The sequence below is a fragment of the Rhodamnia argentea genome, chromosome 11 (assembly GCF_020921035.1).
Source record: "Rhodamnia argentea isolate NSW1041297 chromosome 11, ASM2092103v1, whole genome shotgun sequence".
In the NCBI taxonomy this organism is placed as follows: Eukaryota; Viridiplantae; Streptophyta; class Magnoliopsida; order Myrtales; family Myrtaceae; genus Rhodamnia; species Rhodamnia argentea.
In genome coordinates, this window is record NC_063160.1 from 1,562,615 (window position 1) to 1,590,174 (window position 27,560).

At 38.7% G+C, this 27,560-nt stretch overlaps 3 protein-coding genes across 7 annotated transcripts; 1 reads left to right on the forward strand and 2 right to left on the reverse strand.

Moving 5' to 3' along the window:
• LOC115750519 (protein MKS1-like) lies at positions 1-1,708 on the forward strand. 3 transcript variants are annotated; one of them, XM_030687934.2, is made up of 2 exons: positions 1-748; positions 782-1,708. In XM_030687934.2, the coding sequence occupies exons 1-2, from the start codon at positions 180-182 to the stop codon at positions 861-863; spliced, it is 651 nt and encodes a 216-aa protein (XP_030543794.1). In that variant the 5' UTR covers positions 1-179; the 3' UTR covers positions 864-1,708. The 3 variants fall into 3 exon arrangements, with proteins under 3 accessions (XP_030543794.1, XP_030543793.1, XP_048128158.1); XM_030687933.2 differs by having other exon boundaries at positions 2-743; positions 777-1,707; XM_048272201.1 differs by having other exon boundaries at positions 3-1,706.
• A 1,335-nt stretch (positions 1,709-3,043) lies between these two features.
• Positions 3,044-27,199, reverse strand: LOC115750464 (uridylate kinase). 2 transcript variants are annotated; one of them, XM_030687841.2, is made up of 9 exons: positions 27,149-27,199; positions 9,599-9,604; positions 6,966-7,216; positions 5,175-5,322; positions 5,032-5,085; positions 4,363-4,454; positions 3,999-4,225; positions 3,513-3,689; positions 3,044-3,401 (listed from the first exon to the last, which is right to left on the reverse strand). In XM_030687841.2, the coding sequence occupies exons 3-9, from the start codon at positions 7,169-7,171 to the stop codon at positions 3,292-3,294; spliced, it is 1,014 nt and encodes a 337-aa protein (XP_030543701.1). In that variant the 5' UTR covers positions 7,172-7,216; positions 9,599-9,604; positions 27,149-27,199; the 3' UTR covers positions 3,044-3,291. The 2 variants fall into 2 exon arrangements, with proteins under 2 accessions (XP_030543701.1, XP_048128419.1); XM_048272462.1 differs by lacking the exons at positions 9,599-9,604; positions 27,149-27,199 and having other exon boundaries at positions 6,966-7,340.
• Positions 14,456-18,749, reverse strand: LOC115750461 (WD repeat-containing protein YMR102C). 2 transcript variants are annotated; one of them, XM_048272461.1, is made up of 8 exons: positions 18,080-18,749; positions 16,664-17,733; positions 16,453-16,543; positions 16,194-16,351; positions 16,047-16,098; positions 15,884-15,963; positions 15,707-15,800; positions 14,456-15,357 (listed from the first exon to the last, which is right to left on the reverse strand). In XM_048272461.1, the coding sequence occupies exons 2-8, from the start codon at positions 17,615-17,617 to the stop codon at positions 14,840-14,842; spliced, it is 1,947 nt and encodes a 648-aa protein (XP_048128418.1). In that variant the 5' UTR covers positions 17,618-17,733; positions 18,080-18,749; the 3' UTR covers positions 14,456-14,839. The 2 variants fall into 2 exon arrangements, with proteins under 2 accessions (XP_048128418.1, XP_030543699.1); XM_030687839.2 differs by having other exon boundaries at positions 16,664-18,749.
• Positions 27,200-27,560: the final 361 nt, after the last annotated feature.

A 27,560-nucleotide genomic window follows, 5' to 3' on the forward strand; every position in this document is an offset into this window, starting at 1 on the left:
ACTTTTCTTTGGTCATAAATGTAATGCTCTCTCTCTCTCTCCTCCATTGCTCTCTTGCCCTTAGCTCCAGAGTTCATTTTGACCGCTACCCACCCAATCTCTGCCTCTTCTCCATCTCCCCTTCCCCTTCCCCTCCCGTCAGTTTTCACCAAGGCTGACCCGACCAAGTCTTTTCAATCATGGAACCTTCCGATCCCTCCGGCAGGGGAAAGCTGCTTCCGCCGCCGCAGCCGTCGCCCAAGAAGGAGCTCCAGCTCCAGGGCCCCCGGCCCTCCCCGCTCCGGGTCGCCAAAGAGTCCTACGCCATCAAGAAGCCGCCGCGCCACCCGCCGCCGTACGCCGCGGCCTCCTATGCGGCTCCCCCTGCTCCCCCGCCGGTGGCGGACCGGCAGCAGCCCACGATCATCTTCGACATCTCGCCGAAGGTCATCCACGTCGAGGAGCGGAACTTCATGTCCATCGTCCAGCAGCTCACCGGGTCCTCCTCCGGCGACCTCTCCCCGGCTGCCAGGATGGCGGCGATAGAGCGGACCAGCCCGACGGGCCGAGAAAAGGGCTTCGCCGCGGCGGCGGAGATGGGCGGGTCGTCGGGGAGGGCCGGCGACGATGACCTGATGGGTATGTTGGGAGAAGTTGAGCTGCGCCAGTTTCAGGGGATACTGTCGCCGGCGCCGGGGGCTCTCCAGGCGATACCGGCGGGGCTCTTCTCGCCGGCGACGGACCCGCACTTGTTGCAGGATTTGAGCCCGTTTTGGCACGGGAACTACGGCTACAACAGCCCATCGCCATCGACCCTGTTCACGGCTCTCTCCCCCTCGCCGACTTCGTCGATCGATCTCTTCAACTTGTTCTCTAACTACTGAGCGTGAAGAAAGGCCTCGACTTTCGCGAGATGCTGCGGAGGGAATTCAATTCGTCGCGCCCAACCAAGAACCCTTGGAGGGGTTGGTTTGCTTTGACTTTGACTGACTCCCACGAAGCTGGATTTGCTTTCTAGAGAGACAGAGAGAGAGAAAGAAGGAGGGGAAGGAGCAGAAGCTGCTTTAGAAGACAGAATAGGTAAAATTCTTGTAGTGGTATATATTCCTTTGTTGGTTTTTCTTTCAGCTTTTCTCAATTTGGGTTGGATTGTGATGAATTTTGTTAAGAGTTCTATACTTGGGGTAGAAGAAAACAGGGTAGCGTAATCTGGCCGAGGGATGAAGATTAGCGGCCCTCGCCGGAGATTATCATAAGAGCTTCGCACCCGTCACAGGATTTTCGATTTGTATCATAGTTATTCTGTACCATTGACAAAACTCGGAAATCCGAAATCGGGCTGCAACTCTTCGCCGCGGCGGCGGGAAGATAACATTGGGGTTGGTTTCTGATCTGTACGTTTTGTGTAGAGAAGGGAAGGAAGGAAGGAAGGTGGGGGAGTTCCTTGCATTCAGTGACCATCAATTCATAAAGCTTGGTGGGCTGCTCTGCTGTGTGGGAAGGAGGGTGGGGTAACTGGGGTTCATTGGAACTTTTGGCAAATTTTTTGGGGTGTAAATTTGGGATTTAGGGGAAGTTTGTGGAATTATCAAATTGACAAGACGTATTGAAGATCGATTCATGGTTTCGGTCGTCGTTGTGGGCTTCCAGGACAGATGCTGGCCTCTTTCTCCAACATTTCCTTGAACAAAAGCTTACCCTTTTGGGTTTTCACACGATTGCTTTGCCGGGGTGAGCAGTTTTAGTATCCATCCAGATTCTATCTGGAATCTCAAATTCGAAATCTATCTTATCGGAACTGATTTCCTATATTTTGGAATTCGAAACCTACTATGCATACTCTCGAACCTGGATATTATTATGTTAATAAGTTTCGAGGTCTTCTCAAGAACCAGCTAATCTCTTTTTTGTTTCCTTCATTTTTTTTCTTCCTTTTTTGGTTTTATTCTTAATTAAACAAAGACCTATCACAAGAATATTTTTTTGAGTGGAGCAATAGCTTTGAAAAGACGGGATTGCCTATCTTTTCTTTCATCTCAGGCGAAATATGATCGGGAGGAGCTAATTGAAATCCCTCGGGTAAAATAAGAACAACACCCACATTCAAACCTCCCTTTTTACCATTAGCAAGAACTTGTTTAACTTGCATATATCATAAGGAATTCGAACAACTGCTTCAAATATAATATCAAGAGGTACCGCTTGTGGAACTTCAATATCCACGGGCTTATTAGCTAAATAGCAATTACACCCGGTCACTTCTCGTGGACTTTCATAACCCTGCTGTGCAACGCAATAACAACAATCCTCATTTGATAATAGCAACAATCCATAAAAAAATGAACACGTAAAATGAAGTGAACAATAAAAAGTTCAAAACACGTAACATAAAATTGTCCTGGTCCTATTCTTTTGTTCTCAATTCAATTCTTACCCAAGAACCAGCAACCAATTTGCACAATGTCGGTTCAACTTTTTAATGAACCGGTAACCGTTGGAACCTGAAATAGGACCAATTCCTATAGCTGGTTCGGTCGGATTCTCAATTCTACTTTGTACCCATGCTCATTTCTATTGAGTTGGGAATTTCCCCTTTTTGAGTGTGAATAATCTCACGTGTTAAATGTCTCTGAAGTGGAAAAGAGTCCCCCACCTTAAATGGCTGAGTATAATCTTCTATGTGGAAATAATAGGCAAACTCCACACATTTCTTTAGTGGTGTTCAATGTCAGTCGACAATCAACTACTACCAGTCCTCATCTTGTCATTCATGTGATCACAACACCGCCGGATAGTTACATAACGAGACGAATCCGAGTTGCAGGATTCATCCAGCTCAATAGAGACAGGGGATCGAATCTCCAAATGAGGCGGAGAACAGATATTACAAAGCAATCGAGTTTTGCTAAGGATATCAAATCTTCTCTGCAATATACAACTACAAATGCAATTGCAGAAACAAAAGGGACTAGGCTTAAGTCTCCCTGTAGACTGATAATCTAACTGTGGATGTATAGGATAGGACAGACAATAACCTACTCGAACAATGTCAACAGAGGTTTTCGCAAGTAAAATCCAGTTCGAATAAATTTTGTGGTCAGCGAATAAAGGGAATTTATTTACAAATAACACAGTTTAAGAAAAGACTCTTGTGACAAAATGCAAAATGCCAGTGAGGTCATATTTCTCCCTCCCAACCTTCCGCTTGATGCTCAGAACATCCAATTGCTTGTTCTATGCAACAAAAAACATCCTAAAGCGCAAAACCTTCCGACTTCAACTTGAAAAGCCAGCAACTTGTGGATCATTTCTTTATGACATACTGACTGGTGTGTTCCATGTAGACCCGATCAAAGTACCCACCCTCTCACCCCTTATTGCTTTTGAGATGTTGCCCGGGTTGGATAGATTAAAGACGACGACTGCAACAAGCGAATCAGTTTAAAGGCAACATCACTTTTGTCTTCATAAAGATGCCTACCACATGGCTTCTGAGTAAATCTAGTGACTAGAGTATGGACATGTTTACTCACCAGGAATGTTGTTTTCCTGGCACAGCGTAATGGCAGTCAAATCCATGACCGAGAGGTCCTTCGAGGTCACCTCTTGATAAGTCAGTGTATCAAGAAGACGTGCATTTGGGTTGCGCCTAGGATCATCGTCGTATACCCCATCGACATTTGTAGCTTTCAAGACCACCTCCGCATTAACTGCATCAGCAATATGAAAGAGAAACTTTAGTCAATGATAAAAGGTCCTTCCTGGAGACTCTACTACCACCAAATTTTCTGAAAACTACTCACAAATTGAAATCAAACCGCAGATTGTCTATGACTGAGAAAATCAGAAGAACTTTGTGGCAATAAAGGAACAGCACAAGGTTCAGAGCCTAAAAGATGATCCCGATTTTATCAACTTTTTTTCACGAGGCATTTCCAAATGATAATATTGAGCTGATGAGTTAGCCTCAAAGCAACAGATCTACAAGATTGTGTTTGCTAAAGAGAAGTCCAACTTACTCTCTGCACAGCGAAGTGCTGCTGCAGTGTCCGTGGTAAAAAATGGGTTTCCAGTTCCGGCTGCAAAAATCACAACCCTCCCTTTCTCCAAATGCCTCACAGCCCTTCGACGTATATATGGCTCTGCAACCTCAGACATCCTAAATGCAGTCTGGACACGGGTGGGAATGCCAATGCTCTCCATTGTCGCTTGAAGAAATATAGCATTCATGACGGTTGCTAACATCCTAAAATGCAAAGTACAAGCATAAACGAGCAACCACTGTCACAAGCATTATTTATCCAGAGAAAAACCATATTCAATGAACAAAATTGATTGTACATTTCCTTTTTGTGAGAACACAAAGAGAGCAAAAGGCTATACCCAATATAATCTGCTGATGACCGATCAAGGCCGCTACTTCCTGCCCAGGAGGCTCCGCGAAAGATATTCCCACCACCAACCACAATTGCAACCTGATGAGAAAGAACATCAACAAAACCATTTAAAGAGAGTGAAAGGAAAAAGTTTCTGGCACGTGCGTTACCACCATTAATGAAATGTTCTCAACTCCAATTAGTTGAATTGCAAATATTTCAGAATACATCTTATAACTACAGAGAATGCTCTTATGAAGGTGGAACAAGCAAGCAAGGTGACTCATAGTGAAATGAGTTTGATTGGGCCAAAATCAAATTGCAGTACTCATTTATCACACCTGGAAGATTTCAATAAAGAAATATATAAAGACTGTCTACTCAAGATTCTCAAGAAAGCAATTCAAGATGATCCTCTTGGTTCAGGAAAGAAATATACAAATGACAATCGGCGAAAGCCTGAAATAGCTTGTCTGTCTAGGATGAAGTCCATTGAGTCTTTGAAACATTCTTCTGATCTTCTATTCTCTATTTTTTTTTTTTTTTTGGGGCAAACAAAAGATCTCTTGCATGCTTATGAGGAAGAACATTAAAGAGTAAAAGGATATAGCTTAACTCTTTGCAGAAGGCTATCGGTATAAATCATGCAAGAAGTCTTAGACAGGTAACTTTATACCTCAATGCCCAGACGAGTGACAGCTGCAACCTCCCTTGCTATAGACATTGTGATCTACATGAAAACAGAAGGCCAAGTTTCACGAGATACAAAAAGAGAAAAGGTAAATGACAGCGCCAAAGATGCCTATGTGGAATCTTCACCTTTGGATCAATGTTTTGAGTACGATCACCTGCAAGTGCTTCTCCACTCACTTTAAGCAACACCCTCCGCCATCTGACTGAGGGTTTCGCCATGCTTGATTCCCTGATTGACACTCCAAAAGGACCTAGAGATGATATTTGAGGTTGCCTGCAAAAACAGCTAGTTAGGCTAGGAAAACATTGAAGTAGAAAAGTTCCAACGCATTGATCGTGAGAGGTTGGCCATATTTAATGGAAATTCTAAATAAGCGTGACTTTGCCACTCTGACAACAAGATATGCCTGTACCTTGAATATCTAACTAACAAAATGACATAGGGCAAAGAGAGATTCATCTTACACAATGACATACTGTCATTTTTGCCTAAAAAAAAGAAGGCCTCTCCTGTATCTGAGAGTCAGTTCATTGAATATAATATTACATCGACTAGCAAAAGCTAAAAGATTACAAGGACAAGTATATTTCCAGAAATTGAATGATTTCAACACATAAAAGTGCTCAAACTAAGATAAAAAAATTAAGGTGTTAAATTCATTCAATACCTAGAAATATGTAGTGGACTTCTGGAAACTCAAAAATTTTCCTCAACTTTACAATTTAAGATAATAAATCTCCCAAGTCCCAAGATTCAGTAAAGCACTTGGTAAATGGAAGTACATTGTGCTATAGTAAGGCATGCAACCTTTTCTTTTTCCCTTCTGTCTGCTTAAAGGACAAATAATGTTTCAAGAGAAAATTGTACAAGAAGCACCAGAACTATCCAAGACTCCAAGTTTACCCCTTTCCCCGCAACGACTCTGTCTCAACTACTGACTTGCCACCCCGAAAGCCCGATTGAATGTGACTCAAGAGAATAATATGACTTGCTTGCCTTCATTTTCTTGGAAAAAAAAAAGCTGAAAAGGTCAGTCAACAAGAGTCGTTATGGTATGGAAGTAGGAAGATTACCACAAGGAACCAACCATTCTCTCTTCTTAACCAGCCAATGTCCACTAGATTTGATCGGCATAAGATCCAAATTCAGTAATTTTATTTATTGATAACTACTCAACCTGACTCGAATATAGACAATTAGCATCCAGAGCTGCAAAGAAGCAATATAATGGTGGCAGCAGAATCTGAGAGACGAGCAAAATTTCCAGAAAGCTAGAGATAAGAGGAGTGTCTTTTTAAGAACTGATTGGTGAGATAACTCAAGAAACTGAAGGCTTAGGAAAATGCAAGTTGGTGAATTCTCCTGATGGAACTCAGAAATTGAATGGCACAAGTCCGAAATTCTTGGATAATTGGGCAGTAACAGGCATAGTTTTCTATTCTATTTCAGTAGTCAGACAATCACCCAACAGAACTGAACCAAAACGCAAGAAATTCTTTTGCAGGTAGAAACTCATATTCCAAGAGCAAGCTCCTCTCTTTTAACATTGAGTCAGTAACTCTGGAATCACTTTCTTTCTCAAACGAGTATAAAATCACTTGTTTCAATGACTTCTACACCAAAATCATCAAGTACCGCAAGGGAGGTCCATCTAGGCTCCGTCTGCGAATGACACTAATATGCATATTATGTTCTTCTTCCTCCCCAAAAAATGAACAACCATGAAGAAGTCCAACGCATCTGCAGTGATCCCCACCACGATGCCTCAAAGTACTCACTCGTAACGACAATTACCATCAAAATCAAAGGGTGAGCCAAGCACCTTTTACCACTTTCTACATACAAACATCCATCAAACAACCTTAGTGCAAAGACGGCTTCTGGCGGCCAAAAACAAGGGGAATTTACGCATGTACCTCGAATTCATATGGTCTGGGTTGGATTCCAACGAAGTACACTGAACCGACAACCGCCGCCAAGAGCTCCGATGACCCGCCACCGAAATTCTGTAATGGGTTCTTAAAGGACTCCAACAGGGTAGGAAAGAAGACGTCGGAGAAGAAGTAGAAGAGGCGATGGTGTTGAGGGAGACAGAATGAACGAAGGACGCTGAGAATGCCATTAACGAATCAGCGAACAGACAGGCGAAACGCCAAAGACGTAAAGAGTTTAAGCTCCGTTTGCCGCTAAAGAAGATTGCTTCTCCCTCTCTGTCTGTCTACAGTATCCACCAGTTGGAGTTGGAGGGAGTGCTCACGGCTCGCTGCAGCATGCGTTCTTAGGTTAGGGAAGAAGATGATTGTGATATTCCTCAGGGAAAATAAAATATCTTTCGTGTGGAAAAACAAATTTTCGCAGGTGTTTAAATCATTTTCCTTAGCAAGACAAAAACAAGAAGTCTTTTTCTTGGTATTATCCGAAATTTCACGACAGAGATAAAAAAAAAATTCTTAAACATTCAGATTTTGTGAAGGAATTATACGTAAGGCTAAATAACAAATTTATATACTATATAACCTCTATCGATGAATCTAGGATTATCATACAATCTAAATCTTAAATAGCAAATAAGCTCGTTGCGGCATTCCGAAGCCACAGGTTCGATCATGACAAAAAGATTTAAACAAGCACCAACAATATCGACGAGGTAGATCGGTCAACAAATGTCAAATCTAGTAAAAGAGAAAACATGATCATTCATCTTCACGGTTCCCAATAATATAGGAACTTCGCCTCTTTGCCACTTTTTAGAAACTTCAACATGAATGAACCACAAAATTATAGGGGAGAAAGGAGTTTTGCCGCTCTTATTGCTTTAGTGGACTTTCGACATGAACTAGAGGCTATTGAGGAAAAAAAGCTTTAACTCTCTCGTTATTTTTGTTTTGCTTTAACGCGAAACAAAAAACTATGAAAGAGTCATGAATCTTATACGAGGGAGAAGGAGACAAAGAGGGTAAGGTTTTTTAGAAATCTCATTGCCCCTCATTTTTGAAAAAGTTTAAAGTTTGAATTTGTTCAATTTAAAATATGGGTTCTCCTACTTCAATTTTATTTGCTTATTTTTTATTATCTTTCCCTTTCCCTTTCTCTTTTTAATTTATTTGTTATTCCATTCCATCATTTTTTAATAAAAATATTATTAAGTTCTAAATTATACTCATATACCTAAATACCTATGTACCTAAAATATGACATAAATATACATAATACAACATATATTATATAGTAGAAAGAAAACCCGTTATATGGGTGTGAGAGAGAATAAATAGAGATGAAATTACTTATAATATTTTTGTTAATTTTTAATTTTATTTTTCATAATATAATTCAAATATTATTTATATATAATAATAATTATTATTTTATTAATTGAATAAAATTTTATTTGAGACAAATAATTTTTATACCATGGACATAAGAAATTTTACTCACATTTATCCCACCTCTCTATAAGATATTTTATCCTGGCTATATATTTCTTATACCCGATTTTATCCTATTTTGGGTAAAGACCAAATACAAGATTTGAGAAATTTTATCATGTCTTAACTTTTATTGTGATTATCAAACTTAACCTAAATGTTTTAGGTGGTTCGCATTGAATAAAAATAGAGAATCGAAGCTTTTTAAATGGGACAACAATAGCGGAGTCATAAAACTTGTCGTCCCTCACTAAAATTCAATACTCCTTTTGGAAATTAGTCATTTTTAAAATTAGCATGTCACCTTGTAGGTTACATTTGATAATTAGGATAAATTTTAGAAAATAAAAAAAATTTAGTATCGCGTATTTTGGTAGTTGCCCAAGGGCAAAGACAAGATAACGTTGGATATAAGAGGGATATAGCCTGGATACAATTATCCTATGAGAGAGTTGGGATAAATGTGGATATGATTTCCTATATCTATAATATTAAAATTAATTTTATTGAATAAAAAACTTTTTAAATTAATAAATTCAAAATAATATTTTAATATAATATAATTATACATCATAACAAAAAAATCAACAATATCATTTTTATTTATTCCTTTTTTATTAATATATTCAAATTTATTTCTATTTAATAATATAAATTCGATATATGAAAATATATAATTATCCTATTTTGGTAGTTGCCCAAGGGCAAAGACAGGATAACGTTGGATATAAGAAGGATATAGCCTAGATACAATTATCCTATGAGAGAGTTGGGTTAAAGGTAGATATGATTTCTTATATCTATAATATTAAAGTTAATGTTATTGAATAACAAACATTTTAAACTAATAAAGTCAAAATAATATTTTAATATAATATAAATATACAGCATAACAAAAAATATCAACAATATCATTTTTATTTATTCCTTTTTTATTAATAGATTCAAATTTATTTCTATTTAATAATATAAATTCGATATATGAAAATATACCCCTTCCATCACCCTCTAGGAAAATTTCATTAAGTAGTAAACTAATACTAATATACCTAAAATAAAAAAGAGAGGGAAAAAAAATAAAAATATAAGCAAATAAACATGAAGTAGGCAAAGAGTGTTGTGAGAGATTCTTACCATCTTTGCTTGTGTAATTTTTATGTCCATTTACACTAATATGCTATTTGTATAAAATAATAGACATGTGAAAATATCCGACTTTATTACTATAATTCATCAAATAGTAGATAAGATAAAACAAATTCTCTTGATTTCATATCTTATCTTATCCAGTCTAATCTAGCTAGAAATCCAAACGACCAAGTGTCCGAAAAAGTCAATGTAGGCTTATTTAAGTTGTAGAGTTGGTTAAAGTTCAAAAATGTATTGTTTATGTGTTTAAGAGTAAACTAATTATTAAAATATGAACAAACATAAAAACTGGAGCGGTTGTGATTGCAAGACTAACAAGAAAGGCGGGGGCAGCTTGGCCAACCTCACCGCAGTCACGGCAACGGTGGTTAGCCCTCGATTGGTAGTGGTGCGACAGCCCTCTTTGCTACTAAGGTTGCGTTTGGCAACATTTAGCCAAATTCGTATGGAGGCAAGTGCAAATGGCGTTTGCCAAGTTTTTTGAAGCGCTTTGGAAAGATGCAATTGTATTTCCAAATACCTCCAAAGGCTATAAGTCCAAGGTTGGTTCCGAGGAGCTTTGGGCATTTTCAAGATGCAAATACGCTTTTTTCCCTTCCAATTTTGCCCTTACTAAACTTTCATAATTACGAAAATGTTCCTACTTTAAATATAAAAAGTATATCCGTCGCTCAATAGAAAGCCTTCATTTACCGAGGAAGCACGCTCAATTTGTTCCAATGAGTGCCTCATACGGTTCATAGAAGGATATGATCAATTCGTTGATTGTTGTTTCGTCCTTGTCCTTATGTCTTCCCCTTCATTTTGACCATTTGTAAGAGAAAAAAGAAAGAATGGATCTTGTAGGATTTCCAATAAATTCTTCGATTTCTTCCGGAAGCGGATGATAGGGGAGTAAATAAAAATTGAAAAACTCGCATTGGTTTTAGGGATAATCGGACTCGAACTAGATTCATATTAGAGACAGATCTCTAACTAGCTTTAAGGTGAGGCTTGATCACTCTTTTTTTTTAAAGTAAAGTTGCTTGAGTCCGGAGAATTTTAATACAATCTAGAAGTGCATGAGTTGAGTTAAAGAAGGGGTTCTTAAGTACCCATGGGGAATGCGGCGGATATAGGTTGTTTAAGAAGAGAGCATCGTTGGTTCGAAAAAATTTTGTTTGTTTCGTTACCCATCCTTATATGATAGATTTTTAAAAGTGCATCATCTCTATGAAATCGAATATTTGCTTGAAGTCTTTACTAAGAGTTCAAGAAACCCAACTCGCGCTCCCAACCTTGGAAGCTCTATTCTCTGTATTTCAACCGAGAGGATCCTGACGTACCAAAGGGTACCCGAGGAGATCGCTATGATCATTACTATGAAGCAAGACCAGCAATGGTTAAGGCTACGAGCGAGGCCGAATATGACTGCCGACAAGCCAAATATAGCGTCGGTAGCCTCGCTTTGGGTCCGCTCGACCTAGGCCACGCCTACAACCTTGCCTAAGGTCACCCGACCTCGGGATGACGCGGCCCGAGTCAAGCAAACCTAAACAACACCGAAGTTCGCTTGACCGCCGCCTGGATTTGCGCGACCCAAGGTGACATTGCTTGGATTTGCCCGACCCAGCTCTTGCCGCCTTGGCTTTGGCACCCTTAGGCAAAGATGCGGACGTCGGATCCGACTCAACCGTAGCTAGTTTTGGGCCATCCCCTAGCCGCTCAATCCTTCATCGGTTTTGAGTTTTTTTTTTTTTTTTTTCGAAAAGAAAAAGTGCTTTACAAAGTGTAATTTTTTTGAGCACTATTTAAATGACAAGTTGTTTCCTAATGAACTTTTCGATTATAATTAGGCCGCGCTTTTTCCTATCTCCTTAGGGCTTAGACACTCTAATTTTTGTTTTTGTATGTTTGAATCATCCTGTCCTTTATATGACCCGCTACTTCTATACAATTTTGTATTGTCCCTTTTTATTATTAGTTGTTCAACTCCTTTTATTTTGTGTCCTTTTTTTTTTTTTTTTGGCCCCCTTGCGGGACCACTTTTCATATTCTTCTCTCTTTCTTTCCACGCCTTCCACTCGTCTCTCTATTTTCCACCATCGAGATCAAGAAAGCTCCTTCGCATTCGTCATACCCCGTCCCCATGTCCTCCCCACATGGTGGATGTATCAGATTCCCCACTGAACAATGGAAGCGGCACTTTCACCACAGACGACTAGATTGAGGTTTTCATGAAATCTGCGGGAGGCCCAACTTGCGTGACCATATATGTTTGAATCCTCTGACTAGTACGAGATTTTCGGATGATGATGATGATATGATGGCAGTTGGGATCCCGCCGCCGCCGCCGCCCCCTTTCGCCACCCCAAATCCAGTGGTTCTCGGGGATTTCTTCAATCCTATTGATGAGAATGAGAGCTTCAGGTTCGATGGCCAATGGTGGAGTTGGTATGAATGCTCGAGAGTTTCGTAGACCCGGTCGCAGTTTAAAGGGCGAAAAGCTTTGACCATTTGAAGGTAAATTCTAAGTGAAGCTATAATGTATTTCGTGATGCAAAAACAAAAAAGTTCTCAATTCAGAAACGAAAGACGGTGTGAGATCAATCAGGTGATATATCCAGCACAAGTAACAGTCATAGTTTGTGGAAGAAATGGGAGGAGTGGGAGGCGTGGAAAGAAAGAAAGAAAGAAAGGAGAAGAAAAGTGGGAACCGTAGGGGAAAAAAAATGAAGAGACAAAATAAAATGAGTTGACCAAATAATACAAAAATGTTTCGGAAGTGTGACCCCTAAAGAGATAGAATGGTTAAAACATAAAATAAAAAAAGGGGAGTATCTAAGCCATAAGGGGAGTGAAAAAAGCGCAGCCCTAATGGTTTACCGGACACAACTTGCATTTCAAAAAACCCTTTAACCTGACCGTTTTTCGCAATTTCCAAAAGGCTTTTCCCGAAAGTTAAATCAAATGCACCCTGAACGAGGGTACATAGCTCTTGCGAGCAGCACCTCCCGGCACCCTCACCCTCGATTTCTCTATCCACGTGCTTTTGCTCTTCCTTTTTTCAATTTTATTTATTTTCTTCTAATATGAAATCACATTAACTTCATTTGTGTGGAAAAAAGGAATATTGAGAAAAGGAAATTTTCGAAATAAAGCTCTCAAGTGCACCTATTTTTTCAAATAAGGGCCAAAAGTGGACTTTGTTTCAATAAGGGCCCGAGGTACCTTTATTTTCTCACATAAGGACCTGAAGTAGACTTTGTTTCAAATAAGAGTCCGAAGTGGCCATATCGGTTTCAAAAAAGGGCCTGACTCCACTAGCTAGCTAAGGGCATTTTCGTCATTTATTTATTTTATTAATCAATTCAAATTTAGAATTAAAAAATTAAAAAGAAAACCAGCAACATTAACAGAAGGACTAATTTGGATGAAGGCAACAAATTTTAGGAATTAAATGATCCAAAAAGAAGTTTTATAATTAACACGACGAATTGACATAAATTTCTAAAATTTCATTGTCATTATGTCTTTTCTAAAATTGGTCATCTCAAATAAACCATACTGACTAGTAAGTATACTATATAATGCAACACATATATTTCAAGTGGAGAGTCTCACGGGAAGTTATAGAGGATGGTGCAACCGTTCGCGAAGGTGGTAAGGTTCTTTGATGCTTTGCCGTTGCTAGCAAAGGATCGGTGACCCTCGACCGGAGGTAATAGAAAGCGGCGGCCTTTGCCCCTCTTTTTTTTGGAATTTTTTTCTTTTTTTTTTCTATATTTTGTGAAAGCTCATTATAAAGTCATGGCTAAGGTGGGTGCGATATTATAGCCACGGGACGCCATTTTCAGCAACTTGCCAAAAGACTCAGCAGGCTTCCGACAAAGTAAATGAATTCTTAAAAGACAAAATTCAAAAGTTATTGAGGTCCAAGTTCATGACCAAACTTTGGACCAAAAAAAAAAAAAAAGTTCATGACCAAACTACAATTAGCACCAACATTAGCAAGCTATCAACAAAATTTCACCTTATAGGCCGTATGCTTTTCATAGAGGCTAGTAACTTGCTCAATTACAAAAGTTAATTTTTTTGTCCTATCAATAATTAGTAATTTCGTAACATTTTGAGAGCCCCTTTTCTTTTTTTTGCATTAGAAAAAAAACAGGGGCAATATTTTGTATTTTGGAATATCATTCAAATTTTAGAAAACTATGAAAACATTTACGTGAATAAAAGTGTCAACATTTAAATACTGTGAAAATTTCGGGATTCCGATTTTAAGAAAAAATTCAAAAACTGAAAAACTGAAAGTCATTTCAGACTGACACTAGCTAGTTTGATCATATTAATAATTGATAAATTTTATCTTAACTCTTCATAAATAAAAGTAACCTTGAAATTAATGAATATCAGTAAATTTCAAGCACTGAACATTTTTCGACATAAAGAGAATATACTATCGGGAGTAAATGTTTCTTTTTGGTCAATAAATTTCTCTAAATTTTTCTTTTCGTCTTTGTCTATAATCACATTCTAAGACAGCTACTTAAAAATCCAATTTTTCATTCACAGTTCAGTTACTCCTATGTTCATCCACAGCTGCCACACTTTCTTTTGCATCACCATCTTCTTCCTCCTGATTTCCCTTCTTTGCAAGCCACTTCAAATTCTATCCTCTCCTGCCTTTCGGTTGGGAATACAACACAACCCACTCTTTACAAGCTACTTCAAGAACAATTGCATTCACACCATTCATACAACATATGTAGAAGAATCCTCTGCTTTTGCCCGGGTATCAATTTTCCGACTTCCCTTCCAAACTTCCTCGTTTTCTTGGCTCGGTCAGATAAGGTTAACCGGTTTTCTCATACAAACTACTCAACTGTCTTAACGCTAAGTTCGGTGACTTGCACCAACAGGTGAGCAAGCATCTTGCTGAATACCCAACACTGGAAACAACACAGTATCTCCTTCCTGCCGTGCTCCGACAAACTCGCTCTACCCAAGAAAGAATGCTAATTACAGGGAAAATTACGTAACCTCTTTCAACGAGCTTACAAAACTCGCTCTGATGGACAGCAGGAGACTATTCTGATCACTTTGCACAGAGCCGTCTTTGAATGGACGAGGATAACATGGAATTGCTGAGCTCTATTGACTTCACAGAGTTTCTCTGTCTCTACTTTCGGATACAAACTGAAGTTTCATCCTGAGCTGATCGGAAAGAGTTTCTAGAGCCTGACCGGCAGTCCATAATTATGAAAAACTCTAAGTTTACCGTCGTAGCTTCCGGTCACAATCACGAGGCCCCATGCTTCTGAAAGGGGGAAATGGTCTCCTTGACGCTTTCCGAATTCATGGTATTCTTCCTTGACTGGAACTTCACATTCGCATAGAGGAAGCCTCTCTTCGGGCCATGTGGCCGAGCCCATGCATGACCAGTCGAGGGAGAAGCAATTACCGAGTGAAAAACGTCCGGGTTCCTTAGGATCAGGCACGCAAAAGGAGCATCTGCTTTTGTGATTTTCTTGGTCCTTCGGTCCTCTATGTGTGCCTGACCATGGCATTGCAACAGACACGCCTTTGGATGAAAAATACTCGCAAGAGCGCACGGACTTCATGCTCTTTGAAGGAGGCACACCAAAGTCATTATAGTTCCACAAGTAAACGCGATCCTCTCCAGTAGATACCATGTGATTGCCGCTCGAAGTAAAAGAAGCAGACATCTGATTTACCGACTTTGGATGCCCTGTGAAATTCAGCAAATTACCGCTTTAAACATCGCTGGGAGATTGTGGAACCAAAACGAAAAGCCTCGCTTCACATTGGCAAAATTTTACACTGGTAAATAGGCCTGTGTTCTTGGTTCATGTTCTTGTGGACACAGATCAGATGTGACACCACAAGAATGATAAGCCCTCAACTCTTTTTCCCAGAAATTATTGGACTTTTCACTCAACTCTCAGATGCAAATTAATTGACTAAGCCATGCATTTTTACAAGGCAAATATGAGAGATGCCTTGATTTTAATCTTCAGAATGTGGATAATGATGAGCAACCATTTCATGAAACCTCAAATGAGAATGAAGCTCAATACCTCTATACTTGGAGATGATCTCTGTTCCTTCTAAAATACGGAGTCTGCAATCTTCTGACGAAATCATTACCCTTCGAGAATTTTCCCGAGAAAACTGCAATGGGAAACCATTTAAATGTCATTCACGAGCACTGTAAGGAGAACCTTTCAGAAACTCGAGCTTTACTTATGCCAAACCTGAATGCTAGTGATCTTGTTGCCAAAGGTCCCTTTTTTACCTTGAACATGGATAACTGCATCTTGCTGGAGATGATTGCCTGCAGCCAGGTAAACTAAGTTAAGTACCCACTATTTATATTTGTAAACTAGCCATTCAGTCAACATATGAGGAGTAAGTTACCTGACATCTCAAAGAATCGGCAAGTGCCCGTTATGCACCCAACAACAATTCCCTGCAAAAAGCATTGAAGAGAGGACGAGATGAGCATAATTGTTATCATCCTAAAACTTTAGATATGGCTTAGCAGCATAAAGCTATCGATCATACTTTGCCATCAGGCTGGTAGCAAATGGCGGTTATTACATCTCGTGCGTCAGCCCAATCCACAACTCGCCCTTCGGATATTCCCCAAATCCGAGCTTTACCATCTATAGAACCACTCATGAAGTAGTTCTCATTGAGAGGGTCGAATTGAATGCACGTCACTGTTTCAGATCAAAAAGGCAAACAAATAAAATAATGGGAAATTATTGAATAACTATATGAGGACATCTTGAGCTGAAAAGAACAGAAATTTAATGTTTACCATAATTACTATGACGGAAGACATTCAGGCATTGATCACAACCCACTTTCCACAGACGAACGGTATTGTCTTTAGAAGATGAAAGCAGTTTCTGCAACAGCAAAGGTTGAAAGAAAGCTCCCATCAGCCATAAAACCGAGTAAAACATTGCCGAATAAGTGAGAGGTCATGATCACTTCAGCAATATATAGAAGGGTTAGCTATAACTCACATTAGAAGAAGACCAAGCCAACTCCAGAACATCGCTTGTATGGGCATGAAACTCATGCAGCGGTGTATTGCCAATCCAGAAGATCTGATCAGGCATTACAACTGAGGCGTGGTTCGACTTCTTTCCTTCAAGGAGCAACAAGTCATTTTTCCCCAGGCTGCAATTTTGATCTTCACAAGAATCCACATAACTATGAGAGGCATCTGCTGATGTGACCTGCCATACCCGGACCACGCCATCCGAGCCACCGGTTGCCAAGAATTCACCATCTGGACTGAACTTCATCGTCCAGATTATGCCGTCGTGAGCTTGAACTTCTTGTCCAGCATAGAGCGCAGATAACTCCGTCCACCTCTTTTTGTTGTGTCGGGTGTTCAGCTTTCTCAATCTGGGTACTTCAGGATCTGGTTTGAATGCTTCAGAAACAGACATCGCATGGTGGTTGTTCCTCTTGTTCCTGAGAAACTTCCACCACCGATTCATTCTCCTTTTACTTTCAAGAGGCGTCTGTTTGCATGTCACGGATAAATGTGAAAACCCATCTGCCCCCACATCGGCTGATTTGTTCTCCTGTTGTTGATCAAATTCATCAACCAGATAAACTCCATCAATTTCCAGTCCATTCCTAGAGCATACAAAATCTTCCTCTGGAGAATCAGTTCTGGACAAAAATGAGCTCGAAACAGCTCCACTGCACACACTTAACCTATCCACATCTATCTCACTTTCATCAGAACACACGCCCGGAAAGTTGAGTTCAGCAAAACCCATCCCGCGCAAGAAGGTATCGCGCCTTTCTTTGACACTTTGTGGTTTGTTCAACCAAATACCGTACCGGAACCCACTTGGACTTAATTCTAATTCATCTTTAGCCACATCTGACTCCTCAGGTAACGAAAATTGCTCAGCAGAATCAAAGAACTGATCATTCTCTACCTCATTATGACCCAGCATGTCTTGCAATTGGCCTAATATTCATATCAAAGATCCAACTATGATCGCCACCCCCCTTCCCCAATGCAATCAAATTCTTGGAGCAGCTCAAATCACTTTATACACCCTGCAACACCCTGGGTTCAAGCAACAAATTTCGCTCGTTAATGCCGGGAAAACCCACGGTATGCAGCAGCAGGTATTCCCCCAACCTCACTAAAAACTACACGATCGCATAAATTAATTCCCCGAGATGGGTTAAGTACGACGTACGAAGCTCTAGCTCCCAAAAAAGACCACCCAGGAAAATTTTTTATATGTGAGTGTTGAAAAAGATCAGTTCCAACACACAGCATAAAAAACTAATCCAAGCAACCACCCAGATGGCCAAAAAGTCTCAGGAACCACAAATCGGAGAGCTCCAAAGGCCTCAAAAGTTGGGATAACATAAACAAATGGAGGACAAAAAGATAATATTTTTACCTCGGTCTCAATGCAAAGCAAAAACGCGGACAATTCCGACACGTAATCCACCGACCCTCCTGAGATTATGGCTCATAGGAGCCAAATCACCAGCAGGACCAGAACAAGACACCTCTTCCGAATTCAATCGCCACAATGCATTGAACCCAGAGGAGAAATTTTAGGGGTCGGGGCACTCGGGTTCTGGAGAGGAAATGGCGGAACAAGAAAAGGCGTGTGTATGGGGGGTGTCTTACATGGACTGGCTGCTGCCGAAAACTGATAAACAAAGCCCGGCGCATAAACAAATCAGGCAAATGGGTTTCTTTCTTTCCTTCCTCCTTCGCGATTTCTTTGGTTTCTTCAAAATCCCGAGAGGGGGAATGGATGAAGAAATCAATGAAGGGTGGTGTGGTGGAGTGGGGAGGGTGTGTCTTGAGAAGCGTGGCGAGGGTGGAGCGCACGAGCGACAAGAACGAGCGGCGCGGCCCGTGAAACAAGAAAAGCCTTTGCTGGTGTAGCTGTGGCCGAAGCAGCAAAACAATGCGTAGGGGAAGAAAGGCCGCAAGCCAAGTTTAGCCCCTGCCTTTTCCAGTCGAGCCTTTGCTTTCTTGTGCTTCAGGAATTCCCCAGCAAGCAAAAGCGTTTCACTTTCTGCGACATTAAGTTAGCAGAGAAAGGTTTTAGAGAGAGAGAGAGAGAGAGAGAGGGAGTGTGTGTGTCTGAGTCCATTGTCGAAATGGCAAAAGCTGAAAACCAAAAAAAAAAAAAAAAACCAATTTTTTACTCTTTTTTTTTACCTCATTTGAATTTTTATGATCCATGCATTTTCTATTTTTTTTTTCATTTTTCGAATGTAAAATTTCTAGAACTTTCACAATACTCCGATATGGGTGCGTAGGCTCCCATAATTTTTTTTTAACATAATACTTAAAATGTGAACGATTTTTCAAATTTTCACGATGAACAAAGGATTTTCGCTTATTGACAGGTACAAACGGGGTGTAAATTTGTGACTAAGAAAAATGCAAGTGTGCTTTTATGGCCGACAAGTTTTTGATCTTCAATATATTGATTACATATGACTCGAGAAAGATAGTATGTTCAAAAACTACATGATTTCCATTTACTAGCTAGGTGACATGTGTCTAGGGGATATTCATTAACAAAATCTTCCTTTGATGATCAATAAAGAGAAAGTGAAATCGAGAACCCACGATTCAAAACGAATTTAAATTACTTCTTAACATGACAACAAATCATCATAAAAAAAAAAATCATACCGGTCATTCAAAAGCGCATATCCAAGTAGTTCTTAATTGTCTCAAAAGACGTTAATCATTTCGTATCGTTTTTAGGTTAAGATGACCTCTATCTTCCTTTTAAAGCATTAAAGTAAACCCATTTGTTCTTATTGGATTAAAAAAAAAAACCCTTTTCATTAGCAGCTTAGCAATTGAAAAATGAAATCGCGAAAACTTGCTGATAGGTGTTTACCAAATATCTTATACTTTCGAGAAAATTATTACTAAAAGTAATCTGAGGGAAAACTCTTTTTTTTTTTTACTCTACAGTAAATTGATTTGCTCACCAAATAATATAATGAATTTATTTAAAATTACTACATATATAGGACAGCAATGTGAGAAGGACCAAAGGTGTTGACTTTCCAATTTGCTATTAATGCTCCTTCAAAGCGTAATAAATAACGAACCAATTGGCCAAAACTTAAAAAAAAAAAAAAAGATAGAAAAAAGGGTGTAATAAAAAGTAGGGATGTTCTTATAGAATGGCCTATTGTCTTCGCAGGTTTCAATTAGGCCAACCTCTTTTATCGAAAGACCAAAAAAAAAAAAAAAAAACAGAGTTGTCCCCTCCTCATCGCTGGCCAAATCTGACAAATGGCATCCTGGCCTTCACCATTTATTATCCTACTTGTCTTGGCAAAATCTTGGTTAATGTTTAAAATAATTATTTTTTTGCGTAAATAATATTGAATTAAGGACATACAATTTGCTTATTCGAAAAATGGAATTGAAGGTATGTGTATATATATATATTAACTGCAACTTTTGTAGCTCAATATGCGAAATTTATGTTAAAGAGTGATTTTGAGACCTAATAATTAAAAGACTTAACGTCACAAGGAGAATGACCATTGAGAAAATCCTACAATATATAGTTAGGCTCCGTTTGTTTCACAAAATATAAATGATTTAAAAAATATTTTTTTGAGAGATCGATTGCTTCTATCGCTTACAAATAAAAATTTTGGTCGTCGATGAAAATATTTAGACATAAAGCGTTATCGATAATGAAATTATTTTTTATTGACTAATTATTTCAACCAATATAAGTGCTCAATTTTATGAAAATATTTTCAAAGCTATTCATTTTCCACGAAACAAACATAGCTTTAATGTAGCTCGTTTTGATTCGTGATTGCATCTAAAAGTCACATGTCTAACTCTATTCAACTAGTGTTAAAAAAAAAAAAAAACTCTATCCAACTAATTCCACCATAGTAAAATGACAATAAAAAAGTACATTGAATACGATGAGAATACAAAATATATGAGTTTAAAAATCCATGCTATAATTGTGTGTCGGAAATGGATTGCCTTGGCGTTTAGGCATCATTGACACAAGCCAACCTCCATATCGATATATTATGGCGCCTTGGAAGTTCTTATCAGAAAAATGTATGATTCTCAAAATATTAACTATATAGATCAGGAAAAGTACGGTCCATTGAATATGTATTTGTTTTTTGTTTAGGTACTTTTTTTTTTGGTCGAAAGTTTAGGTACTTTATAAGTTCATAAAAAATCACTATTTGATAATATTTGGGAACTAAACAATAGGAGAGGGATGTCCAAATTTTAACTTCTTTTTTTTTAGGCTCTTTTTCATGAAGATAATAACTGGATAAATACCAATTATTGTTTTATTTTATTTCTTATTGTGGGTGGATTTCACCTCCAAAATCCAAACATGAACTCAAAACACAGAAGGAGACAGGAAAGTGGAAAAGGGGATGGCCAGAGACAGGCTGTGCTCAAAAAGGCCAGTCACACAACAAACACTTTCAACAGTCACTGCCAGTGCCAACTCTATCTCCAAAGCCCACAAACCAATCTTTAAATCCCAACATTTATTTGGTATTATTACAATTCATTTTTTAATATTTTTTTTTCTATTTTTTTTTTCAATTTAATATATCACATTTTTTTAGGCAGACATTAATAATTCCTCTCTGCAAAACCATCTGACCCTTTCAATTGGGGACAGCGATTGTTCCTAATCCTAGTGACCTACCTCCCTCCCTCCCCCCACCCCTACAGCCTGCAGCTCTCTCTAGAGTCTCTGCAATTCTTGGGCTTGGGAAATGATTGCAGAGTGTGTCCTTCACCATTGAAGAATGCCTAATCAAGCTCCTCCAACCATGGTTGTGAACACACTGTGCTCGAATTGGCTTGTTGTGCAAATGCAAATTAGTTGCAATGTGTCATAAATTCAATAAAGAAAAAGAAGAAGAAGAAGAAAAATTGAAGCGAGCACTGAGTTCTTGATACTTACGATGCGTCTGGTCCGGTGGAATGAAATGAAATGGAATCGACTCGAATCAGAAGTATAATTTTCGATTAGGGTTCTTTTGTTTGGTTTATGAAAGATATGTGGCGGGAGATAGAAACGGATGATTTATGTAGTAAATTTAAAATATGCTTGCAATTTTCAAACGACGACATTGTTATAACGTGACATAATGATAACTTTAGCATAAAATAATTCACCGGATATTGGGCTAAAACCGTAATTGGATAATTTGTAGCATGACAAATGACTACTTAATGTATTAATCATTACTTGTGATTTTCTTTTTGTCTAATATATGTTACTCTTAAGTTTTAATCATACAATTACTTTAATCACATTATGATCAATCATGACGGTCAATATTTTACTATTCAAATTTATCGATTTTAAATTAGCGTTTCATCAATTATAGCTTTTTATTAACTAATAATAATCAAAATCTTGTTAAGTTAAATTTTGGGGCAATATTACAATGGAGTTATGATTCCTTCACATTAATGAATGACTCCCTCTACATGAGGGGAGTGACATTATCTAAAAAGCCCCACCTAGCAAATGTGCAAGGCATGCCCATTCCTTTGAACAAACACAAGTGTAAGTTCTTACCTAGAGCAATACAAGTACATATGACTATAAAAAAAAAAAAAAAAAAAAAAAACAGAATCATGCACAAAAGTAGTATATTCTTAGGCTTGAAAAAAAAAAATTTATCATCCCCATGATTAGATGGAATGCTATGCCTTATAACTGCTTTTCTTTTTCCTTAAATTTGACTAAACATAAATGGTTCTACAACATATTAAAATTGAGCATACAAACACAATGAAGTAGAGAGTAAACACGAAAAAATAAATCGAGACACAAGATTTATCTAGATTCACCTTCAAATTATAAAAGCCCTCTAGTAACTCGGGGGTGCTAGCTCCTGCGACTCCCTCGGATGTCGATCCGATCACCGGGGAGTGAGCTCCCGCATTTTTTCATTGATGGGGAGTATACTTCCGTTCGATACGACATACTCTATACGAAACATGACGTCTGATGGGAAAATCATAACCCGATTGTTGCACATAATATCATGAGAGCTTAAATATGGACTCCGCGAGAGACTTATCCAAATTAAAAATTCGAGACGCATGAATGGATATCCAGACAAAGATGACCCTTCGAATCGAGCTCTCAATCTCTCGGGGGACTGAAATTAATGGGTGTGATCAGACAAAAGAAGGCAAAGAAATCAAAGGTGTGCGTACGGACAACTTGTACGGTTTTTTTAAATTTTCTTTCTACTAAAATGTCATTTCGAGCAAAGATTTGATGGTGCGCCCGACGCTCGTGTGGGACTTACTTTCACGTGGCAACTTGGGCCACGAAGGTTTTGTCTTTTTTTTTCCTTAAAAAATTCTGCCAAGAGTGGAACGTCAATTTTTTAATTAAGCAAATAATTAGGTGGAAAAAGTTTAAAACAGTGCCCATGCTCTCCATGCCTAATTAACTTATCATTAATGAATTGATTGAGGATCTGATAACAGCATTAGATTTAGTTAATGCCCGAATCTCCCATTTTTTTTAAATTTAGAAATTGGGTATTTAATATCTTAAAATATTAATCTTTGTAATTAATTCTTAAGAATCGGCATTTGAGCTAAATTGCTATTTCTCAAGCTTAATGGGTGCCAAGTTGATGATAGGAAGTCTAATCTCCCTCATATCGGAGAAATATATAATCGTTTTTAGGTGATTGTTATGCTAACTGATCTGTTTTGAAAAAAAAAAAAATCATTTATAAAAATTATTGTGGAGTCCACTCTTTTAAGAATTTGTCAAGTCATCCAAAGACTATTATGCTAGCAAATTCCCTAAGTATGAATGCCAATAACCGAAACCTATCTTCTATGACAAGACAATTATGATTTTTGATTAACTTCATTTAAAAATGTGAGATGGCAACCATGTGTATATAGAAATCAACATGGTGATTTTCAAAGGTTCTTTCGTTTTTTTGTTGTTGGTATTTTTCTTTATTACTTGTCAAATGATCACACTCATTCGAGCATTTACCGACTCAAAAGTATTAGACCTTAAACTGTTCGCTCCATGTACAAGAAGATATTCAAGAAATGGCTCGAGAAAAAAGGCAAAAGCTCATATAATAACAACCCTTTTCATAAAAGCAAGCAAGAACACTAGAGGAAGGAACAACAGGGCAATTCATATACTACTCTTAGATCATAATGGCTAGCAAAAACCAAAACCCTAGTTCTGGTCAAGACATGTGATGTGGGTTTGTTCCACTTTTGTGTGCACGAATTTCTCTCAAGCAACAGACAAAGGAAACTCCTAGAATAAGTGTGAATCGGTTCTAAGTCCCCTTATTTTTGTTTATTACTTGTTAAATGATCAAACTCATTCGAGCATTCACCAACTCAAAAGTATTAGATCTTAAACGGTTCGCTCGATGTACAAGAAGATATTCAAGAAATGGCTCGAGAAAAATGGTGAAAGCTCGAATAATAACAACCCTTCTCTAAAAGCAAACAAGAACACTAGAGGAAGGAACAAAAGGGCAATTTAGATACTACTCTCAGATAATAATTCTTAGCCAGAACAAAACCCTAATTCTTAGCCAAAACAAAAAACCCTAGTTCTGGCCAAAAAATGCGATCGTGGGTTTGTTCCACTTTTGTGTGCACGAATGAAACTCCACGAACAAGTGTGAATCGGTTCTAAGTCCCATTATTGCGAAGAACTCAAATGGAAAAATGTAAATACAAGGGCATGGAAGCAGAAAGACTGACCTTTTGCTCAAATTTGCTGAATTTGCCTGAGGCTCCAGCAATGGTGGACTGTGGACTCTCTTGTCTAAGAGAGAGAGAGAGAGATGTGCCTTTGTGTAAGCCATTGAAGCTGGGATATCATATTGGGAACAAATAGGAAAATGAATGATGAAATTATTTAAATTGGGCAAAGAAAAATTAAAGAATTTCATGGAGCCACCTAAGCAAAATGCCAAAAAGCAAAGGCTTGGACCCTAATTGTTGGGAGCATATCTCCGCTCGATCTTGCCTCGATCTGCCCCTCATTAAAACCCAAAAGTTACTGTCCTTTATTCTTATTTTATACCTACATATCAGATCTTATTTATACAATAATGCCAACTTCCCTATCTTTAAGGGATTACTCCTTTTTCATTTTTCTCCAATTTATGTGCTCTTGCGGTATTTTCATCTCTCGAATCTTTCCTCTTTTGGACATGCTTGGTTAATCGAGAATCGGGATCACAAAATCCGGGAAACTTTGGCTGATACCATCAATGGTAAAAGCCGAGCATGCTCGATACCGGTTTCTCTTCGGGAATTATAATTTGCACTCGCAAAGTGTTAGATGTAAGTTATTTTGTCTACATATCGATATCGACCATATACTTTTCTTTTCAGAAGGTTTCGAAAACTTAGCTCGGTGAGATGAACTGGCCGTCCGTGTTTCGGTTGAAGAACTACAGGGGCATTGAACACGGCTTCCCTATCAAGGACATTGAATACATGCAACGTTGGATAGAAACATTGCAAGTTCAAATTGAAGAGAAGGACGTACTTAATTGCAAATTGCTAAAAACATTAGAGATTAATCATTGGCAATCGATAATATTGACCAAAAGGGGCCACGTAACGATCTTTCATTCGACAAGATCATCACCATTAAACTAGTTAAGTTCCACCATTCCACGAGGTGCACACACCCACTCATTTACATCTTGATTTAACTTGAAATTCAAAAGAGATGTAGCCACACATCATCTTGAATCATGAACATACGTACACATCTTTCATTGGCTTACCAAATCTAGGGATTCGTTGGGGTATTTTTTTCACAAATATATAACTTGATCAGACTCTCTATGTCCCACTCACATGCTCTGTTGACTTCTTTTTTGGCCAAACTTAATAGGACTAGACTTGGAATCCACATTTCTCCAAGAGCACTCACTCAATCACTCCCTCCACATTTTGCAAAGTAGACAAGTGCTTGTCTCATCCATTTTCTAGGGTTTGGTCCATAGTTGACGGCCAAAGCCACCCTCACCCCTCCTTGATTTTGTTCATTTTCCAAAGAATTTTGCTCAGCTGGCACTAGAGATTTCCTTGGCCCATATGTCTGTATAGCCAAATCACAGCCTAACTCTCTCTTAATTAAAGAATTAAAACCCACGATTTGTTGACCCTCCTCGAGATGCGATGCTTATTTGGAGAGAGGACTGTTGGAAACCATGTGATCGTATAACAAGAGTGATTTCCTCGATATTATACGCAAATCATGGATATTCAACCGAAGAATTATGGATGAAATTATTTAAGTGGTTGATAAGATTTGGGAGATGATGAGGAAAAGCTAGGTTTGGTAGCTTAACTTATTACTTTAGACCCACATAATGGTCACCCATTTGGATAAATATATGTCTATTTGATTAAGTATCCCATTTTAATGTCTAATTAGCAACTTAGATATCTTGTGTACAGCAATTAAGTTAACAACAATTTCTCGTCTCGCCCATGTGATCATCTTGATCTAGAGATAAAAGGGAAGGAAAGAACAAAAGTATCTCTAGCTTTGAAGTACGCACCAACCGTAACACTCGTTCGCAACCCTTCCATTTCGGTCAAGATGAGCGGTTTGACTCGATTTCGGCAATACAAGGTTGCGAGAATACATTTAGACATGAGTAAGAGTTAAGAAAGGGTGCAATAGAAGTCCTATATCTTCACTTGAAGAGATTGCCAAGAAAGAGCCAAAATATGAGCTCGTCAATATATTTAGTTGGATCCACTTCACTCAAAAAGTTTAAGCCAATGAGTTATGGATCAACTAAAATGTATTAACCGATCTTCAATGTGAAATTTCTCCGACAAAACTTACACGAGCAACCTAATAATCTCTCCCTCACATGTCATCTCAATGTTAGGTCTTCTCCCCCTTCATCCAATTATCCTTTTGCATCAAGATTCTCTAGGATCGAACTATGAAGCCTGCCACCAATCCCGCATTATTACCCCACAACACCCACCGCCTGGAAATCACGCTCAACTTCATCCACCAAACACCAGAACATATTTGGAATGCCATTTGTTAGGAGCGCGCAATAAAAGCTCGATAATTTCACCTAGGGAGATCATCAATAGGAAATCTAAGACCGGGCTCATCAACAAATTTGGTTGGATCCACCATCAATTAAAAGCTTAAGCCAATAAGTTACGATAAACAAAATTGATTGCTTTACACCACACCAAAACACAACTCGGATATACATTCTAACATGCGTTGGACAAGAATCGACTTGCGATGGCGCCTACTCGTGCCTGTGTCTATCACAAGCAGGGAAATCGAAAGAGACATCGGACCTTCCAGGGGAGAGATGGATCACCGGGATCGCAATGTTCTTGTCGCATCGTAAGCTACGAAAACGAGTGTGTGGCCTCAGATGCAAATACATCACCATCTCTCTCTCTCTCTCTCTCTTGTCCGAGGCTCTCTTCAGAGAGTCAAGACACGACACGACGGAATGGCCAAAGAGGAAAAAAAAAAAAAAGAGAGAGGAAAGAACAGAAGGTACATCGCGTACGTTGTCCGAAAGGTAATGCGATGTTGACTTTTCTGTGGTCTAATACGGCGTCGTCCACTCACTTCATAGGAATGAAGTTGATGGTGCTGTGGACACGGATTCAAACCCATTTCTTGCCGTTTCTTCTTTGGCTGCTTTCTCGTGTATCTCTCTTTTCCATCCTCACTTGTTTTCCGGAAGAAGAATTCTAATTCAATAAAGGTCTAAGACAATTGAAAATAATGCGTAAAGAGGAGAGGTATATAAGCCTATATATAAACGATTCGGAAGACTTCGACGTGCTATTCT

Excerpts from the sequence above, each read along its gene's own strand:
- LOC115750519 (XM_048272201.1), top strand. The coding sequence starts at position 180 with ATGGAACCTTCCGATCCCTCCGGCAGGGGAAAGCTGCTTCCGCCGCCG.
- LOC115750464 (XM_030687841.2), bottom strand. The coding sequence starts at position 7,171 with ATGGCATTCTCAGCGTCCTTCGTTCATTCTGTCTCCCTCAACACCATC. Across the intron at positions 5,086-5,174 it reads CTCAAAACATTGATCCAAAG|ATCACAATGTCTATAGCAAG; the intron begins GTGAAGATTCCA and ends GTTTTCATGTAG. Across the intron at positions 3,402-3,512 it reads CCAGGAAAACAACATTCCTG|TCGTCGTCTTTAATCTATCC; the intron begins GTGAGTAAACAT and ends CGCTTGTTGCAG.
- LOC115750461 (XM_048272461.1), bottom strand. The coding sequence starts at position 17,617 with ATGCTGGGTCATAATGAGGTAGAGAATGATCAGTTCTTTGATTCTGCT. Across the intron at positions 15,964-16,046 it reads CCGATTCTTTGAGATGTCAG|GCAATCATCTCCAGCAAGAT; the intron begins GTAACTTACTCC and ends ACCTGGCTGCAG. Across the intron at positions 15,801-15,883 it reads ACAAGATCACTAGCATTCAG|TTTTCTCGGGAAAATTCTCG; the intron begins GTTTGGCATAAG and ends TTCCCATTGCAG.